The 21,284-nt window shown below is 45.1% G+C and overlaps 1 protein-coding gene across 3 annotated transcripts in view; it reads right to left on the bottom strand.

Annotated features, from left to right (window-relative positions):
- Positions 1-21,284, bottom strand: part of LOC140200022 (uncharacterized) — an 80,782-nt gene that overhangs the window by 31,300 nt on the left and 28,198 nt on the right. For 2 of the 3 annotated variants that reach the window (XM_072262653.1, XM_072262655.1), the window contains exons 3-9: positions 16,910-16,966; positions 11,781-11,843; positions 10,166-10,228; positions 8,553-8,615; positions 6,202-6,258; positions 4,875-4,937; positions 309-368 (exon numbers count right to left, since the gene is read on the bottom strand). In XM_072262653.1, coding sequence (XP_072118754.1) covers positions 309-368; positions 4,875-4,937; positions 6,202-6,258; positions 8,553-8,615; positions 10,166-10,228; positions 11,781-11,843; positions 16,910-16,966 — 426 coding nt within the window. The remainder of the gene's footprint in view (positions 1-308; positions 369-4,874; positions 4,938-6,201; positions 6,259-8,552; positions 8,616-10,165; positions 10,229-11,780; positions 11,844-16,909; positions 16,967-21,284) is intronic. The other variant, XM_072262654.1, reaches the window with a different exon arrangement.

Raw genomic sequence — 21,284 nt, 5'->3', positions numbered from 1 at the left:
TTAAACTAATTTTCTTTGCTTTTCTTTCTTGTCACACACATGCAAACCAGGCAGTTATTTTTTCTGGTCTGCTTAATAAACCTTTTCTGAGGTGTGTAGGGTATGATTTTCATAGTAGTCCATCCCAAACACCCCTCTCCATCAGGCCACACAGTCCCCTCCCTCTCCCAACAGCAGATAAGAAAGCTTTGGAATAAACTCTCCATCAGCTGATTATTGCCTTCTTGTACATTTAGTAATAAAACCCAAAAAAGCATTAATGAGCAATTCGCAATCAACGTGTGCAGATATTCCTTATCAATACATACCTGGGGGCTTAACAGTATCATCTCGGAGAGCATCGTTAAGATCAAATCCATTGTCATTACCTGAAAGATGAATGGTAATAGTTACTTGCATACACTTGAACTCAAGGGCATGAGTTATAGGTCGAGGTTTGATAGGCTAGGACTTATTCCTTGCAGCATAGGTGACTAAGGGATGACTTTATAGAGGTGTATAATATCTTAAGGAGGGGTATAGATAAGGTCAATGTACACAGTCTTTTTCTTCAGGAAAGACAAACGAGAACTAGAGCAGAAGTGAAGCATCTCTTGAGCTCCTCGGAAGCGAACCAGCTGCCACTGTCCCTCAGGATCACACCTACCTTCCACGTGTCCTGCCACAAGCCCGTTATCTGTGGGCCACTCAACCCACCTGAGCCTGCACCTTACGATCCTAGGATGGTCCACTGTCCGCAGTTTATCGGTTGCTGGATTCATGGCGCCGTGGGCGGGGTCGTACCTGGTCCACTGGGAAGGGTATGGCCCAGAGGAGAGGTTTTGGGTGCCATCCACTTGCAACCTGGATCCATCGTTCATCGCTGAGTCTCACTTGGCTCATCCAGGTCATCCTGGCTCAAACAGGAGAAAATCTGCAGATGCTGGAGATCTACGCAACACACAAAATGCTGGAGGAATTCATCAGGCCAGGCAGCATCTATGGAAAAGAGTGAACAGACGACATTTCGTGCCGTGACCCTTCATCAGATCATCCTGGGCAGTCTGAGGCCGGCTGTAGGAGTGGTTCCTGTGCAGACTCTGAGGTGTCAGCGGGAGCTGGTAATTTACTGGATTGATGCAATGGGTGATCTTGAAGGGACCAGGGCGAGAGCTTGAGGGAGCGTGTGTGCAGGAGCAGATCTCAGCTGGACAGCCAGACACGTTCCCCAGCCCAGCCGCCGGTTGTTTGCCCTTCATGCTCTCCTCCAAGCATTCTGGTAGCAGCAAACCAGAGTCCTGGCGGTCGGGACCTCCACCATGGGTTCCTCCGCAATGGACAATGGGGTTTGGTATCCTTGAAACACTTCAAAAGGATGACATACCATGTTAGAGGAAGTGTGTAGATTGAGGGACAACTCAACCCAGAGCAGATATTTCTTTCACATGGGTGGGTTAGAGGCGGTGGTGCATCACAGAAACTCCTCTCCTTGATGGTTGTCTCTTTCTGACTGACCGTTGGTCTGCATATGATAGCCAGAGGACAAACTCACTGAGCTGCAGAAACTGGAGCAAAAGCCTTGCCCAAAGCAGAAAGCGAATTATGGGCCCTAGTCTGACACAATGTCCTGGGGGAAACCATGGAGGCGAACTGCATGTGGGAGAACCAGGTCCACCATCCCTGCGGCTGGTGGAAGCTCGGAGAGGGTCACTTGGAGAACTGGTTCACCACTGTCATGATCACCGTGGCCCCCAAGGGAAGGTGACAACACCACGATGAAGTCCCTAGTGAGGGGAGCAGGAACCCAGGGGGCCACCGGTTGGATGAATTGTACTGGAAACACTGAGAGCAGGCAGCGACAAGCTGAAGTACATCTGTGATCATGGTGGGTCACCAGAACTGGCGTCGCAGAAAATCCAGAGAGCGGAGAGGAATGAGCCTACTGGAGCACACCAGAGCGCACGGCCACCAGCAGATACATCGGGCCATTAGGTGTGTTGGCTCGAGCAGGCTCATGCTGTAGGACCTGGGGGATCTGGTTCTCAAGGTCCCAGGTGATCGGGGTGAGGATATGAGAAGATGGAATGATAGGGTGAGAGTTGATCTCCAGTTCAGCTGGGTCGAACTGCTGTGGCAGGGCATCCACCTTAGTGTTCTTGGAATCAGGACAGTAGGAGATGATGAAGTTTAATTGTTCAAAGAAAAATGACCCCATAAGCCTGATGTGGGTTGAGTTGGTGGGTCTGTTGTGTGGATATGAGGTTTTGGTGGTTAGTTCAGGTCAGGAAGGGCTCAGTGCTTCCCACTGTCAACGTCTCCTTTCCTCAAAGGCCCATTTTATAGCAAGCAGCTCCTCGTCTTCCACTCCATGACGGTGCTATGCAAAGTTGAACTTGTGTGAGAAGAAGGCACAAGGTTCTGTCTTTCTAACCCCTCCTCGCTGGAAGAGGATGGACCTGCTGCCCATGTCAGATGCATCCACCTCTATCATAAAAGGTCTGGAAGGGTTCATATGGCGGAGAACAGGAGAGGCGGGAGAAGCACCTCTTGAGCTCCTCAAAAGCAAACCAAGTTATCCACCAGGTAGGTGACTTGGTGAGGGAGGTGAGAGGATAGTTCCTGATGAAATGGTGGTAGAAGTCAGAGGAGCCCAAAAAGCGCTGTAGCTCTTTGAGAGGGTATGGCCGTGGCTATTCAACCGCAGTGCACACTTCCTCTGGGTCCATAATTATACATAACTCAGCATGGAGAAGACTGGGGCATAGAACTGGCATTTTCTAACATGCGGTACTGCTGGTTTTCGAAGAATCACTGAAGGACTGAACAGATATGGTGTTGGGGATTCTGAGAGAAGATGAGGATGTCATCGAGGTAGACGCGCACGTACTGTGCCTGTGCAGTACGGCTTGGAGGATCTTGTCAATGAAGGCTTGAGAAACATATGGGCTGCTGGACTGATCCCTTTTCCTCTCCTCTGCCCCATTCCCCAGCCTTCTTCCCGTAACCTTTGGTGCCCTGTCCAATCAAGAACGTATCAATCTCTGCCTTACATACACCCTACAACCTGGCCTCCACAGTTGCCTGTGATAACAAATTCCGGCTAAAAAAATTTCCCCACTTCTGTTTTAAATGGATGCACCCCTATCCTGAGGCAGTGCCCTCTTGTCCTAGACTCCCCCATCATGGGAAACATTCTTTCCACGTCTACTCTGTCTCAGCCTTTCAAAATTCAAAAGGTTTTAATGAGATCCCCTCTCATCCTTCTAAATTCCAGTGAGTATGGACACAGAGCTATCAAGCATTCCTCATAGGATAACCCTTTCATTCCCGGAATCATCCTTGTGAACCTCCTCTGAACCCTCCCCAATGCCAGCACATCCTTTCTTAGATAAGAAGCCCAAAACTATACACAATACTCAAGGTGAGGCCTCACCAGTGCCTTATAAAGCCTCAGCATCACATCCCTTCTCAAGTATTCTAGACCAAGTATCTGTAGTGGTCAGTGGGCGTTATGAATGCCATGTTCCACTCAACCCTCTGGCAGAGGCGGATCGGGTTGCATGACCCCCGTAAGTCCAGTTGGTGAAGCTCTGGCCCTGCGGAGTGTTTCAAATGCACTATCCATCAAGGAGAGAGGGTAGCAGTTCATAGTAATGATTTAGTTGAGTCCATGGTATTTGACGCATGGACAAAGAACCGATGACAAAGTAGAGTCCTGCACTAGCTGGGTGCTGGCTTTCCTTTCACTGTGGGCGAAGGCTAAGTTGTGGTATTCCTGCGGGGTTTGGTGAGGGCCAGGGTTTTCAGTGACTTCAGGGATTTACAGGGTGAAATCAGCTGAGGTGGCAGGTAGATGGGTTCCCATCTCAGCAGTGATCCGGATGAACAGGCAAAGTGAGGATCATGATAGTGATCGCAAGACCCTGTTGGACATTGTTAAGGTGGAATGCTGCAAGTCCAATTCACTGTTTTATTGGTGGATGGTAGGCGTGGACATAGAACATAGAAATCTACAGCACATTACAGGCCCTTCGGCCCACAATACTGTGCCAACCATGCAACCTACTCTAGAAACTGCCTAGAATTTCCCTACCGCATAGCCCTCTATTTTTCTAAGCTCTATGTACCTATGTACCTACGTACCTCTATGTACCTATCTAAGGGGTTGGGGTCATCTATTGCATCCGGTGCTCCCAGTGCGGCCTCTTCTACATCGGTGAAACCCGATGCAGATTGGGGCACCGCTTTGTCAAGCACCTCCACTCCGTTCACCACAACAGACAGGATCTCCCGGTAGCCACCCACTTCAACTCTGCTTCCCATTCTCATTCAGATATGTCCATACATGGCCTCCTCTACTGCCATGTTGAGGCTAAACTCAGGTTGGAGGAGCAACACCTCATATACCGTCTAGGTAGCATCCAGCCCCTTGGTATGAACGTAGAATTCTCCAACTTCCGGTAATTCCCTCCCCCTCCCTTCCTCTATCCCTATTTCGCATCACCTCCCTCATAGTTCCGCCTCCTTCTACTATTGTTCTCCTGCCAATCACCTCCCTGCTTCCCCTCCCCCACCCCTTGGTCTTAAAAATTACTGTTTTTTTCAACTACCTGCATTCTTCAAACCCTCCCCAAAGTTCTTCCTTCAGTCCTGACGAAGGGTTTTGGCCCGAAACGTCGACTAATCTTTTCAACTGATGCTGACTGACCTGCTGAGTTCCTTCAGCGCATTGTGAGTGTTTCTCTTAAAAGACCCTGTTGTATCCACAGACCATATATTGAACACCACAGACCAAGAATTGGAAAATAAGGTTAGTGTAGATAGATACATGATGGTCACCAGGGGCCAATTTCTGTGCTAGATGGTTCAATAATAGCAACGTTATTCCAACATACCTTGTGGTTTAGCAGGATCTTCATCTAATGCATCTTCTAGGTTGAACCTGAAATCATCCTGCCCTGGGTGATGAAACACAAGCATTGAAATCAATTTCCCTCAAAACAGTCACTCTTATGTTTAATGGTGTCAGCAAAAGAGAATTACATCATCAGGGTTCGCACTCATAGTCTCAGATCACTACAGCACAGAAACAGGTGCTTCAGCCCATCTAGTCCATGCCCAACAGAGAGTGAGACTTTGTGTAGGCAAAGCATCAGATCCACTTCTTTCCTTCCACTTCCTGAGATGCTGCATCTCAGCAGTAAAATCCTCATATTTGTTCCATACGGTAGATTTACTGTCCCGAGCACAATGTACCATCGAAGGGCCAGCACAGGCACTGATACCTAAATGGCCTCCTCTGTTTTTGTGTATCAGCAGAGGCATCAGACAGGAAAGATACTGATCCACAGAGACGTAAAATAATGTCTATGTTGGTCCTCTTATGACATGCTGAGGTCACCCTCAGGGATCAGGAGGAACACCTTCTTTTCCATCTGGGTAGCCTCCAACTTGATGGCATGAACATTGATTTCTCCAGCTTTTAGTAATTCCTCCCCACTCCTTCCGTTTTCCATTCTCCATTCTAGCTCTCCTCTTACCTCTTCACTTCTCTTCTGGCACGCCTCCTCCTGCCCTTTTTGCCATGGTTCACTCTCCTCTCCTATCAGATTCCTTCCTCTCCAGCCCTTTATCTCTTCCACCAATCACCTCACAGCTTCTCACTTCACCCCCCCCTCCCCTACCACCTAACCTCCCCCTCACTTAGCTCCACTTATCATTACTTCCACTCCCCTCACCTTCTTATTCTAGCTTCTGCCCCTTTCCTCTCCAGTTGTAATGAAAGGCCTCGGCCCAAAATATTGACAGCATATTCCCTACATAGATGCCTTCAGAACTGCTGAGTTCCTCCAACATTTTGCGTTTGTTCGTCAAGATTTCCAGTATCTGCAGAATCTCCTGTATTTATGATTATATTGACTGGTCTGGACACTATAAGCTGAGCAGCCTCAGTTTGAGCTGCAAAGAAACATTGCATTGATCGACTTTCGGTAAAAAGATGTTTCTCTGTAAATACGCAAACAACAGGAATTCTGCAGATGCTGAAAATTCAAGCAACACACATCAAAGTTGCTGGTGAACGCAGAGGCCAGGCAGCATCTCTAGGAAGAGGTACAGTCAACTGTATCTCTTCCTAGAGATGCTGCCTGGCCTGCTACGTTCACCAGCAACTTCGATGTGTGTTTCTCTGTAAATAGACAATTTTAGTAAAAGGATACACACCTGTTGGCACATGGGAGTCATCACCGAGAGCGTCGCTAAGATCAAAGTCACTAGCTTCTGGAAATGAAAAGTTTGTAATTATTTCAATTTGTTTCAGAAAATTTTTTGACAGAACACTTACACTCTGTGGCCACTTTATTAGGTACCTCCTCTACCTAATAAAGTGCCCACTGAGTGCATGTTTGTGGTCTTCTGTTGCTGTAGTCCATCCGCTTCAAGATTTGACGTGCTGTGCATTCAAAGATGCTCTTCTGCACACCAGAAAAGCACAGCTTCTTTTGGCTACTTTTATGTCAGAAACAGAATCAGAATAAGGATCAGGTTTATCATCACCTTGTGTCATGAAATTCGTTAATGCAGCAGCAGCAATACAAGATAGATAATAGTGAAAGAAAAACAAAATAAGTAAATCAATTACAGTAAGACATGTATGTATATTGAATAGAATAAAATAGTGCAAAAGCAGAAATAATATATCAAAAAACAGAAAAAAAAAGTGAGGTAGCGTTCATGGGTTCAATGTCCATTTAGGAATCGGATGGCAGAGGGGAAGAAGCTGTTCCTGAATTGCTCAGTGTCTACCTTCAGTCTTCGGTACCTCCTCCCTGATGGTAACAATGAGAAGAGGGCATGTCCTGGGTGATGGGGGTCCTTAATAATGGATGTCACATTTTTGAGGCTTGTCACTCCTTGAAAATGTCTTGGATTCTACAGAGGCTAGCACCCAATATGGAGCTGACTAATTTTACAACTTTCTGTAGCTTATTTCAGTCCAGAACAGTAGCCCCTTCTCCCCCATACCAGACAGTGATGCAGCTCGCCAGAATGCTCTCCACTGTGTGTGTATGTGTGTGTGTATGTGTGTGTGTATGTGTGCATATAAGTTCTCTAGTGTTTTAGGTGACGAACCAAATCTCTTCAAACTCCTAATGAAATATAGCCGCTGTCTTGCTTTCTTTATAGCTGCATCGATATGTTTGGACCAGGTTAGATCCTCAGAGATCTTGACAGCCGGGAATGTGAAATTGCTCACTCTCTGCACTTCTGATCCCTCTATAAGGATTGGTTGATGTTCCCTTTTCTTACCCTTCCTGATGTCCACAATCAGCTCTTTCATTTCACTGACATTGAGGGCAAAGTTATTGCGGCAACACCATTCAACTAGCTGGTATATCTCATCCAGCACGCACTCTCATCTCTATACGAGATTCTATCAGCAGCAAATTTATAGATGGTGCTTGAGTTACAGTTACCCACACAGTCATGGGTAAAGAAGGAATAGAGCAGTGGCCAAGCACACACCTCTGAGGTGCGCCGGTGTTGATTGTCAGTGAGGAGGAGTTACGATCAGCAATCTGCACAGATTGTGGTCTTCTGGTTAGGATGTCATGGATCCAGGTGAAGAGGGAGGTCCACAGGTTCAAGTTCTGTAGCTTATTGATCAGGTCTGTGGAAATGATGGTATTAAATGCTGAGCTAAAGTCAACGAACAGCATCCTGACAGGAGTATGGTTGAATGTCAATGAAACTTAAACTTGAATTTGAACTTGATCAGTTTGGGGTGGTTGGAGAATCTCAGAACCTGCTGATCTTCTGGGACTTTCACCTACAACAGTCTCTAGAGTTTTCGGAGAATGGGGCGAAAAGCAAAGAATGTCCAGTGATTGGCAGTTCTGTGGATGAAGATACTTTGTTAGTGCGCGAGGTCAGAGGGGAATGGACAGACTGGTTCAAGTTGACAGGAAAGCAAGAGTAACTCAAATGGTCACGCATTACACCAGTGGTGTGCAGAAGAACATCTGTGAACACACAATACATGGAACCCTGATGTGGATGGGCAACTGAGCATCACAAACATACACTCAGTGGCCACTTTATTAGACAGTTGAGGTATCTAATAAGGTTCCCACAGAGTGTATAATCTTTATCCCAGGATGTAGAATTTTTCCCCACCTGGAAGGAGTTTGGAAATTGGAATGTACTCCCTGACAGGACGGTAGAGCAATGTAATCTCACAACTAGATAAGCAACTGAAGCGGCAAGATATTAGAACATAGAACATAGAAATCTACAGCACATTACAGGCCTTGCGGCCCACACTGTTGTACCAGCCATGTAACCTACTCTGGATACTGCCTAGAATTTCCCTACCACATACCCCTCTATTTTTCTAAGCTCTATGTACCTATCTAAGAGTCTCTTAAAAGACCCTATTGTATCCACCCACCAAATATTGAAGACCACAGACCAAGAACTGGTAAATAAGATTAGTATAGGTAGATACATGATGGTCACTAGAGGCCAATTTCTGTGCAGGATGGCTCAATATTAATAACATTATTCCAACATACCTTGTGGCTTAGCAGGATCTTCATTTAATGCATCTTCTAGGTTGAACCCGAAATCATCCTGCCCTGGGTGATGAAACACAAGCATTGAAATCAATTTCCCTCAAAACAGTCACTCTTTTGTTTAATGGTGTCAGCAAAAGAGAATTACATCATCAGGGTTCGCACTCATAGTCTCAGAACACTACAGCACAGAAACAGGTGCTTCAGCCCATCTAGTCCATGCCCAACAGAGAGTGAGGCTTTCTGTAGGCAAAGTATCAGATCCACTTCTTTCCTTCCACTTCCTGAGATGGTGCATCTCAGCAGTAAAATCCTCATATTTGTTGCATATGGTAGGTTTACTGTCCCGAGCACAACGTACCATCGAAGGGCCAGCACAGGCACTGATACCTAAATGGCCTCCTCTCTGTTTTTGTGTATCAGCAGAGGCATCAGACGGGAAAGATACTGATCCACAGAGACGTAAAATAATGTCCATGTTGGTCCTCTATGACATGCTGAGGTCACCCTCAGGGATCAGGAGGAACACCTTCTATTCCATCTGGGCAGCCTCCAACTTGATGCATGAACATCGATTTCTCCAACTTTTAGTAATTCCTCCCCACTCCTTCCATTTTCCATTCTCCATTCTAGCTCTCCTCTTACCTCCTCACTTCTCTTCAGCCCATCATCTCCTTCTGGCACACCTCCTCCTGCCCTTTTTGCCATGGTTCACTCAACTCTCCTATCAGATTCCTTCCTCTCCAGCCCTTTATCTCTTCCACCAATCACCTCACAGCTTCTCACTTCACCCCCCCTCCCCTACCACCTAACCTCCCCCTCACTAAGCTCCACTCATCATTACTTCCACTCCCCCCACCTTCTTATTCTGGCTTCTGCCACTTTCCTGTCAAGTTGGTGAAGATCCGGCCCTGTGGAGTGTTTCAAATGCACTATCCATCAAGGAGAAAGGGTAGCAGTTCATAATAATGATTTAGTTGAGTCCATGGTATTTGACGCAGGGACAAAGAACCGATGACAAAGAAGAATCCTGCACTAGCTGGGTGCTGGCTTTCTTTTCACTGTGGGCAAAGGCTAAGTTGTGGTATTCCTGCGGGGTTTGGTGAGGTCCAGAGTTTTCAGTGAACTCAGGGATTTATGGGGTGAAATCAGCTGAGGTGGCAGGAAGATGGTCCGGCAGATGAGTTCCCACCTCAGCAGTGACCCGGGTGACCAGGCAAAGTGAGGATCATGATAATGATCGCAAGACCCTGTTGGATATTGTTAAGGTGGAATGCTGCAAGTCCAATTCACTGTTTAATTGGTGGATGGTAGGGGTGGATATAGAACATAGGAATCTACAGCACATTACAGGCCCTTCGTCCCACAATACTGTGCCAACCATGTAACCTACTCTAGAAACTGCCTAGAATTTCCCTACCGCATAGCCCCCTATTTTTCTATGTACCTATCTAAGAGTGTCTTAAAAGACCCTGTTGTATCCACAGACCATATATTGAAGACCACAGACCAAGAATTGGGAAATAAGGTTAGTATAGATGGATACATGATGGTCACCAGAGGCCAATTTCTGTGCTAGATGGCTTAATATTAATAACATCATTCCAACATACCTTGTGGTTTAGCAGGATCTACATTTAATGCATCTTCTAGATTGAAACCAAAATCATCCTGCCCTGGGTGATGAAACACAAGGATTGAAATCAATTTCCCTCAAAACAGTCACTCTTTGTTTAATGGTGTCAGCAAAAGAGAACTACATCATCAGGGTTAGCACTCATAGTCTCAGAACACCACAGACAGAAACAGGTGCTTTAGCCCATCTAGTCCATGCCCAACAGAGAGCGTGGCTTTCTGTAGGCAAAGTATCAGATCCAGTTCTTTCCTTCCACTTCCTGAGATGGTGCACCTCAGCAGTAAAATCCTCATATTTGTTGCATATGGTAGGTTTACTGTCCCGTGCACAACGTACCATCGAAGGGCCAGCACAGGCACTGATACCTAAATGGCCTCCTCTCTGTTTTTGTGTATCAGCAGAGGCATCAGACGGGAAAGATATTGATCCACAGAGACGTAAAATAATGTCCATGTTCGTCCTCTTATGACATGCTGAGGTCACCCTCAGGGATCAGGAGGAACACCTTCTATTCCATCTGGGTAGCCTCCAACTTGATGGCATGAACATCGATTTCTCCAACTTTTAGTAATTCCTCCCCACTCCTTCCATTTTCCATTCTCCATTCTAGCTCTCCTCTTACCTCCTCACTTCTCTTCAGCCCATCATCTCCTTCTGGCACGCCTCCTCCTGCCCTTTTTGCCATGGTTCACTCAACTCTCCTATCAGATTCCTTCCTCTCCAGCCCTTTATCTCTTCCACCAATCACCTCACAGCTTCTCACTTCACCCCCCCCTCCCCTACCGACCTAACCTCCCCCTCACTAAGCTCCACTCATCATTACTTCCACTCCCCCCACCTTCTTATTCTGGCTTCTGCCACGTTCCTGTCAAGTTGGTGAAGATCCGGCCCTGTGGAGTGTTTCAAATGCACTATCCATCAAGGAGAAAGGGTAGCAGTTCATAATAATGATTTAGTTTAGTCCATGGTATTTGACGCAGGGACAAAGAACCGATGACAAAGAAGAATCCTGCACTAGCTGGGTGCTGGCTTTCTTTTCACTGTGGGCAAAGGCTAAGTTGTGGTATTCCTGCGGGGTTTGGTGAGGTCCAGGGTTTTCAGTGAACTCAGGGATTTATGGGGTGAAATCAGCTGAGGTGGCAGGAAGATGGTCCGGCAGATGAGTTCCCACCTCAGCAGTGACCCGGGTGACCAGGCAAAGTGAGGATCATGATAATGATCGCAAGACCCTGTTGGATATTGTTAAGGTGGAATGCTGCAAGTCCAATTCACTGTTTAATTGGTGGATGGTAGGGGTGGATATAGAACATAGGAATCTACAGCACATTACAGGCCCTTCGTCCCACAATACTGTGCCAACCATGTAACCTACTCTAGAAACTGCCTAGAATTTCCCTACCGCATAGCCCCCTATTTTTCTATGTACCTATCTAAGAGTGTCTTAAAAGACCCTGTTGTATCCACAGACCATATATTGAAGACCACAGACCAAGAATTGGGAAATAAAGTTAGTATAGATGGATACATGATAGTCACCAGAGGCCAATTTCTGTGCTAGATGGCTTAATATTAATAACATCATTCCAACATACCTTGTGGTTTAGCAGGATCTACATTTAATGCATCTTCTAGATTGAAACCAAAATCATCCTGCCCTGGGTGATGAAACACAAGGATTGAAATCAATTTCCCTCAAAACAGTCACTCTTTGTTTAATGGTGTCAGCAAAAGAGAATTACATCATCAGGGTTAGCACTCATAGTCTCAGAACACTACAGACAGAAACAGGTGCTTTAGCCCATCTAGTCCATGCCCAACAGAGAGCGTGGCTTTGTGTAGGCAAAGCATCAGATCCACTTCTTTCCTTCCACTTCCTGAGACAGTACATCTCAGCTGTAAAATCCTCATATTTGTTGCATATGGCAGGTTTATTGTCCCACTTTGCCATGGACAAAGTCAGAGCTCACCCAGTCAAGAGAACGACGACCCAGTACATAGAATACAGAGACATGGAGGTCAAAGTGTAAGACGCACTGGGACAGGAAGTTGCGGCATCAGGTGGGAGATCTATCAAACGTTTGGGTACGGGAATCCAGGCTCAGAGGGAGGTGGTTGACTGGTGCGGTTTTCCCGCATCAAGGCGGAGAGTTGGATGAAAGTGGCGGACAGATGGTGAATTGTTTCTTGCTGCATCTGTATAATGTGCCCGTGTCAGCAGAAAACTTCCTTGAGGTGACAGTATCTGCTTGGTCAATCGTTGGTTCACTCCATCTATCAGGTCTGACCCAAGGGCAGAGCAGTGGAAATGATTCAGCAATGAACAATAACTTTGATAATAGACTGCAAAATAACAAGCCATGAGGGGCCACAAAAGAAGACAGCAGAAACTAAACACAAAAGGCAACAAAGTGAACCTTAGGCAGGGAGAGTGAAGCCTAGGAGCAACTGGTTGAGGTTGGCTGCTTCAATGAGTGAACAAGGGCTGCAGATGACAACTGGGTTTAAATAGGCTGCAGGTGATGAGTCTGGGATGAGCAGAAGTTGAATCATATTTACTGATGGAGACTTGGAAGAGGCTACAGTTGCAGGCTGGGAGGTGTCAGCAGGATCAGGCCTGACAGCAATCTCACCAGTGAGAGTAAGAAGAAGAAGAAGAAAGCCCTTAACTCCGAGTGGAGTCATCGGGATGCCGTCATTTGTCAGTGTTTTTTTAGCAGGCTTTCTTATTTTTATGAGGCCGAGTTGCTAGCTCGACGCTCAACCCCGCACGGATGGTAAGCATGCAAGGGAGCCAGCTGGATTCGAACTCGAGAGCCTCCGCTCCGAAGTCCGGCATTGATACCACTACGCCACCAGCCGGCAGTGAGAGTAAAAAAAGGGTGAATTATCAGATGAATGTGTGACTGAGGGAATGTGGCAGGAACAGGGTTTCAGATTTCTGGATCATTGCTCAGATTTCTGGATCATTGCATGTCCTCTGGGAAAGGTATGACCATTATAAAAAGACTGGATTACACCTGAACCAGAGGGGAACCAATATCCTTGTGGGCAGGTTTGCTAGATTTGTTGGGGAGAGATCTTACTAATTTTGCAGGGAGATGGGAAGCAGAATGATAAGGCGACGGATAAGGCAGCTGGCGTAACAACTAAATGCAGTGTGTAGTGAGACTGTGAGGAAGGACAGGCAGATGATGGAGCGAAATTGCAGTCTGTCAGATGAGCTGAAGTGTAAAATAGGGATAAAATCAAAAAGGGTGATGACTTCAAAACTGAAAGTGTTGCATTTGAATGCACGCAGTCTATAGAATAAAGTAGATGATTTTGTAGGACAGTTAGAGATTGGCAGGTATGACATTGTGGGCATCACTGAGTTGTTGCTGAAATAAGATCATAGTCCGGAGTTTAACATTGAAGGATACACATTGTATGATAAGGATTGGCAGGTAGACAGGGAGTATCATCTGGCTCAGTTGGTAAAAAAAAAATCAAATCCTAAGAAAGGGGTGACATATGACTGGAAAATATAGAATCTTTGTATATGTAGTTAAGAAACTGCAAGGATAAAAGACCCTGATGGATGTTATATACAGGCCTCTGAACAGTAGCCAGGATGTACGATTCAAATTACAATGAAAGATAGAAAATTAATGTTAAAATGGTAAAGTTACGATATTCATGGAGAATTTCAATATGCAGGTAGATTGGGAACATCAGTTCGGTGCAGAATCCCAAGAGTGGGAATTTGTAGAATGCCTACGAGGTGGCTTTTTAGAGCAGCTTATCGTTGAGCACACTAGGGGATCAGCTATTCTGGATTGGGTGTTGGGTAATGAACTGGATTTGATTAGGGAGTTTAAGGTAAAGGAACCCTAAGGAGACAGTGATCATGATATGATAGAATCCACCCTGCTGTTTGAGAGGGAGTAGATCAAGTCAGATGTATCAGTATTACGGTGGAGTAAAGAGAATTTCAGAGGTATGATACAAGAGCTGGCCAAAGTTGATTGAAAGGGCACATTACTAGGGATAACAGCATGACAAGAATGGATGGAGTTTCTGGAAGAAATTTGGAAGTTTTAGGATAGTTGCATCCCAAAGACGAATGAGTTTTCTAAAGGCAGTATGACACAACCGTAGCTGATGAAGGCAGTCAAAGGTAGACTAAAAGCAAAAGAGATACGTTAGTCGAGCCAACTCCATGCATAACTCATGGGTCGACATGTGAAAACAAGTTATCTTCTAGAAACAAAGTGAGCCTGCAGCACCGAGCACAATGTACCATCGAAGGGCCAGCACAGGCACTGATACCTGAATGGCCTCCTTTATGTTCTTGACTGTCAGCAGAGGCATCAGACAGGAAAGATACTGATCCACAGAGACATAAAATAAGGTCCATTTTAGTCCATGTTATCCTCTTATGACATAGAAACATAGAAAACCTACAGCACAATACAGGCCCTTCAGCCCACAATGCTATCCAAACAGGTCCTTACTTTAGAAATTACCTAGGGTTACCCATAGCCCTCTATATTTCTAAACATGTACCTATCCAGGAGTCTCTTAAAAGACTCTATCGTATCCACCTCCACCACCATCACCAGCAGCCCATTCCACACACTCACCACTCTGCATAAAAAACTTACCCCCGACATCTCCTCTGTACCTTCTTCCAAGCACCTTAAAACTGTGCCCTCCCATGTTTGACATTTCAGCCCTGGGAAAAAGTCTCTGACTATCCACATGATCAATGCCTCTCATCATCTTATACACCTCTATCAGGTCATCTCTCATCCTCCGTCACTCCAAGGAGAAAAGGCCGAGTTCACTCAACCTATTCTCATGAGGCATGCTTCCCAATCCAGGCAACATCCTTGTAAATCTCCTCTGCACCTTTTCTATGGTTTCCACATCCTTCCTGTAGTGAGGCAACCAGAACTGAGCTCAGTACTCCAAGTAGGGTCTGACCAGGGTCCTATATAGCTGCAACATTACCTCTCCGATCCTAAATTCAATCCCACGGTTTATAAAGGATAATGCACCATATGCTTTCTTAACCGCAGAGTCAACCTGCACAGCAGCTTTGAGTGTCCTATGGATTCAGACTCCAAGATCTTTCTGATCCTCCACACTGCCAAGACTCTTACCATTAATAGTATATTCTGCCATCATATTTGACCTACCAAAATGAACCACTTCACACTTACCTGGGTTAAATGCCATCTGCCACTTCTCAGCCCCGTTTTGCATCCTATCGATGTCCCGCTCTAACCTTTGACAATCCTCCACACTATCCACAACACCCCCTACTTTTGTGTCATCAGCTCATTTACTAATGCAACCCTCCACTTCCTCATCCAGATCATTTATAAAAATCACAAAGAGATGGAGTCCCAGAACAGATCCCTGAGGCACACCTCTGGTCACCCTGTTGAGGTCATGTTGAGGTCACCCTCAGCAATCAGGAGGAACACCTTATATTCCATCTGGGTAGCCTCCAACTTGATTGGAATGAACATCAATTTCTGTAACTTCTGGTAACTCCTCCATACTCCTTCCATTTCCCATTCTCCATTCTGGCTCTCCTCTTACCTCTTCTCTTCTTATCTGGCCATCATCTCCTTCCGGCACACCTCTTTCTGCCCTTTTTCCCAAGGTTCACTCTCCTCTCCTATCAGATTCCTTCCTCTCCGGCCCTTTATCTCTTCCACCAATTACCTCACAGCTTCTCACTTCATCTCCTCTCCCTCAATGACCTCACCTCCCCCTCACTTGGCTCCACTTAGCATTCCTTCCACTCCCCCAACTTTCTTATTCTGGCTTCTGCCCTTTTCCTCTCCAGTCATAATGAAAGGCCTCGGCCCAAAATATTGACAGCATATTCCCTCCATAGGTGCCTTCAGAACTGCTGAGTTCCTCCAACATTTTCTGTTTGTTCCTCAAGATTTCCCAGATCTGCAGAATCTCTTGTGCTTATGATTATATTGGCAGGTCTGGACAGTTTAGCCTGCGAAGAAACATTGCATTGATCAACTTTCAGTAAATCTCTACAGATGTACCATGGAGAGCATTCGAACTAGCCACATAACTGTGCAGGCAGGTACAGGGTTCTGAGTTGGATGATCAGCCATGATCATACTGAATGGTGGTGCAGGCTGGAAGGGCCGAATGGCCTACTCCTGCACCTATTTTCTATGTTTCTATGTTTCTATCACCATCTGGTATGGGGCTGGGGGCTACTGCACAAGATCAAAGTAAGGTGCAGAGAGATGTAAAATTAGTCAGCTCCATCATGGGCATTAACCCCTGTAAGTATTCATGACATCTGCAAGAAGTGGTGTCTCAGAAAGGTGGTATCCAGAATTAAGGATCCCCATCACCCAGGACATGCCTTGCTCTCATTGCTACCATCAGGAAGGAGGTATAGAAGCCAAAAGGCACACATTCAATAGTTCAGAAACAGCTTCTTCTACTCTACTATCCGATTTCTGAATAGACATTGAACCCATGAACGAACACACACACACACACACACACACACACACACACACACACACACACAGTCATTGTAATTCAGCATTTTCTCTATTATTATGTATTTCATTGTATTGTTTCTGCAAAGTTAACAAATATCATGACATATGCTGGTGATATTAAACCTGGTTCTGATTCAATAAGAAGTTATAACTATGTAAATAGACTATTCCAATAAAATAACTCTCACCTGTTGGGACATGGGAGTCATCATCAACAGCATCACTAAGATCAAATTCATCAGCTTCTGGAAAGGAAAAAATTGTAATTACTTCAATTTGTTTCATAAAACTTTCTGACACAGTACTTACCGTCAGTGGCCACTGAATATACACTCATGGTCTTCTGCTGCTGTAGTCCATCCACTTCAAGGTTCGACATGCTGTGTATTCAGAGATGATCTTCTGCACACCAAGTGAATGCATTTTTTTTGGCTATATTCATTTGTATGGTTGAATGACAATGAAACTTGAACTTGAAGTTGAACTTGAACTGCTCAGCTGGTTATTTAAGTTATTGTCACCTCTCTGTCATCTTAAACCACTCTGGCCATTGTCCTCTGACCCCTCTCATTAACAAGGCTTTTTGGCCCATAGACCTGCCACTCACTGGATATTTTTTTCTTTTTTTTTTGCACAATTCTCTGTAAACTTTATAGACCATTGCGCGTGAAAATTCCAGGAGATAAACAGTTTCTGAGACACTCAAACCACCCCATCCGGGACAAACAATTATTCCATGGTCAAAGTGACTTAGATCTCATTTCTTCCCTATTCTGATCTATGTTCTGAACGACAACTGAACCCCTTGACCATCTGCATACTTCCATGCATTGAGTTACTGCCACGTGATAGGCTGATTAGATATTTGCATTAATGCACACTTGTACCTAATAACGTGGCCACTGAGTGTAAAATTTCCATTTTTGGTGCAGAGATTTAATGCTTGCCAAGCTTCTGGAGACTGTGATCATGTCTTGTCTCCCTTTCTCTTCACCATTTACACCTCGGACTTCAACTACTGCACAGAGTCTTGTCATCTTCAGAAGTTTTCGGATGACTCTGCCATAGTTGGATGCATCAGCAAGGGAGATGAGGTTGAGTACAGGGCTATGGTAGGAAACTTTGTCACATGGTGTAAGCAGAATTATCTGCAGCTTAATGTGGAAAAGACTAAGGAGCTGGTGTTAGACCTGAGGAGAGCTAAGGTACCGGTGACCCCTGTTTCCATCCGGGGGTCAATGTGGACATGGTGGAGGATTACAAATACTGGGGACACAAACTGACAATAAACTGGACTGGTCAAAGAACACTGAGGCTGTCTGCAAGAAGGGTCAGAGCTGTCTCTATTTCCTGAGGAGATTGAGGTCCTTTAACATCTGCCGGACGATGCTGAGGATGTTCTACGAGTCTGTGGTGGCCAGTGCTATCATGTTTGCTGTTACGTGCTGGGGCAGCAGGCTGAGGGTAGCAGACACCAACAGAATCAACAAACTCATTCGTAAGGCCAGTAATGTTGTGGGGATGGAACTGGACTCTCTCACGGCGGTGTCTGAAAAGAGGATGCTGTGTAAGTTGCATGCCATCTTGGTCAATGCCTCCCATCCACTACATAATGTACTGGGTGGGCACAGGAGTACATTCAGCCAGAGACTCGTTCCACCGAGATGCAGAACAGAGTGTCATAGGAAGTCATTCCTGCCTGTGGCCATCAAACTTTACAACTCCTCCCTTGGAGGGTCAGACACCCTGAGCCGATAGGCTGGTCCTGGACTTATTTCATAATTTACTGGCATAATTTACATATTACTATTTAACTATTTATGATTCTATTACTATTTATGGTTCTATTACTATTTATTATTTATGGTGCAACTGTAACGAAAACCAATTTCCCCTGGGATCAATAAAGTATGAATATGACTATGACTGTGACTATTTTGGAGACTGTGAATGGAAGAGTTGCAGTGATGAACCTGTAATGACCAATCTTAAAATGGTACTTGTGATTGTCATTTGGATTTAAACGAGCTATTAAATTGCTTGGTGCATTCACTCACCATGCCTGAACTGGTATAAAGACAGAGCATTCTTGCTCAAATGATTGGTAAGATGTTTGTCTGAAGTGCAATAGCTGATGGTAGAGAAGCCAAAATTATTTAGTTGCCGCTCTTTCTGTAACTGTGCCTGCAACACAGAGTTTAGCTTTATTTGCCACATGTACACCAAAACATTCAGTGAAATGTGTCGTTCATGCCAAATCAAATCAGTGAAGATTGAGCTGGGCAGCCTACAAGTGTTACCACACTTCTGGCGACAACATCGCATGTCCACAACTCACTAACCCTAACCCTTCTTTGGAACTTGGGAGGAGAACGGAGCACCCAAAGAACCTCATGCACTTGGACCCCAAGATCCCTCTGATCCTCCACACTGCCAAGAGTCTTACCATTAATACTATATTCTGCCATCATATTTGACCTACCAAAATGAACCACTTCACACTTATCTGGGTTGAACTCCATCTGCCACTTCTCAGCCCAGTTTTGCATCCTATCAATGTCCCTCTGTAACCTCTGACAGCCCTCCACACTATCCACAACACCTCCAACCTTTCTGTCATCAGCAAATTTACTAACCCATCCCTCAACTTCTTCATCCAGGTCATTTATAAAAATCACGAAGAGAAAGGGTCCCAGAACAGATCCCTGAGGCACACCACTGGTGACTGACCTCCATGCAGAATATGACCCATCTACAACCACTCTTTGCCTTCTGCGAGCAAATCAGTTCTGGATCCACAAAGCAATGTCCCCTTGGATTTCATGCCTCCTTACTTTTTCAATATTTCTCAAACCCATTCGAACTTTCCCAATAACTTAGGTCATCACGTCCAGGCAAGAGATTTGTAAATTTTCTCTGCATTCTTTCAATCTGGTTCCTCCAGTAGTTTGTGCTTTGTGCTCAAATTGTGAATTAAGATCTTCAGCTTTCACTCAATAACCCCACAATTTGTGAATCAAACTCGTTTTTGACAACTCATCTGAAACAGAGATGAGTAATTTCTTTAGCCAAGGGGACAGTGAATCTGTGGAATTCATTGCTACAGACGACTGTGGAGACAAAGCCATTGGGTATTTTTAAAATGGAGGTTGATAGGTTCTTGATTAATAGGGGTGTCAAAGGTTATGGGGAGGAGGCAAAAAATGAGGTTGAGAGGGATAACACATCAGCTATGATTGAATTGCGAAACTGACTCGATGGGCCAAATGGCCTAATTCACCTTCTCTGGCTTATGGTCTTATATAAAGTTGCAGGTTTATCAAATGATTCTGGGTGATGCATGCCAATCAAGCCACTGAAACAACAAACCCATCTATAAAAGTATGAAAACTTTGATTTGCAAGTATGCTATACAAACATAAATAAATTACTGAACCTATCAAATACTGAAAGTCCTAGACAGAATGGACACGAAGAGGATGTTTCCTATAGTGAGGGAGTCCAGGACGGAGAGCACAGACTTGAATATCCCTTTGGAACAGACAGTGGTGAATCTGTGGAATTCATTGCCACAGATGGCTGTGGAGGCCAATTCATTGGGTATATTTAAAGTGGTTAATAAGTTCTTGATTAGTAAGGGTGTCAAGGGTTATGGGGAGAAGGCAGGAGAATGGGGTTGAGTGAGATAATAAATCAGCCATGATGGAATGGCAGAACAGACTCGTTGAGCCAAATGGCCCAATTCTGTTCCTATATCTTATGTTCTTAAGGAATTATACAATTATACTACACAACCAAGCACTGACAGTAAGGAGGAATGTCTTGGGTCACTGGGTGATATTGGTCAGTTGGTAAAATGGGCAAAGCAATAGCAGGTGCAAGATAATGCTGTTGAGTAAGAGGCAGTGTGCTTTGGGAGGACTAAAAGGTTGGGATTTACATAATAAATAACCAGGCCACCAGTAGGCTTGATGAACAAAGGGACCTTGTTTACAAGTTAAAAGATCTTTGAAGGCGGCAGCGCTGATGGACAAGTTGGTGCACAAAATACTTGCCTTCATAAATACAAGAGATTCTGCAGATGCTGGAAATCCAGCGTAACACACACAAAATGCTGGAAAAACTCAGTGGGTCAGGCAGCATCTATGAAGAGGAATAAACAATTGATGTTTCAGGCTGAGATCTTCACCAGGACTCAAATTGTGAATAAGGAGCAGTATGTTTGAATTATGTGTGTTACTTGCTTTCATTAGCAGGTGCAGAACAAGGAGGCTGTGCTACAACTTAATAAAATATTGGTCCGATCACAGCTGCAGGTCTGCATGTAGTTCTGGTTAACATACTATGGGGATGTGCAAATAGACAGGAGAAAATATAGGACTGCACAGGAGGTTTGTCAGGATGTTGCCTGGGGTGGAGTACTTGAGATAGAGGAGAAATTGGTTAGGCCAAGTTTGTTTGCCTTGGAGTGGAGTTGGCTGTTGTGGTGGGACAGAAGGAAGATCTGACTGACAGGCATAGATAAGATACACTCAGTGGCCTCTTTATTAGGTACACCTGTTT

The sequence above is a fragment of the Mobula birostris genome, chromosome 7 (assembly GCF_030028105.1).
Source record: "Mobula birostris isolate sMobBir1 chromosome 7, sMobBir1.hap1, whole genome shotgun sequence".
In the NCBI taxonomy this organism is placed as follows: domain Eukaryota; kingdom Metazoa; phylum Chordata; class Chondrichthyes; order Myliobatiformes; family Myliobatidae; genus Mobula; species Mobula birostris.
The sequence above is the reverse complement of the archived record's forward strand: the minus strand, read 5'-3'. Positions and strand labels throughout refer to the sequence as shown.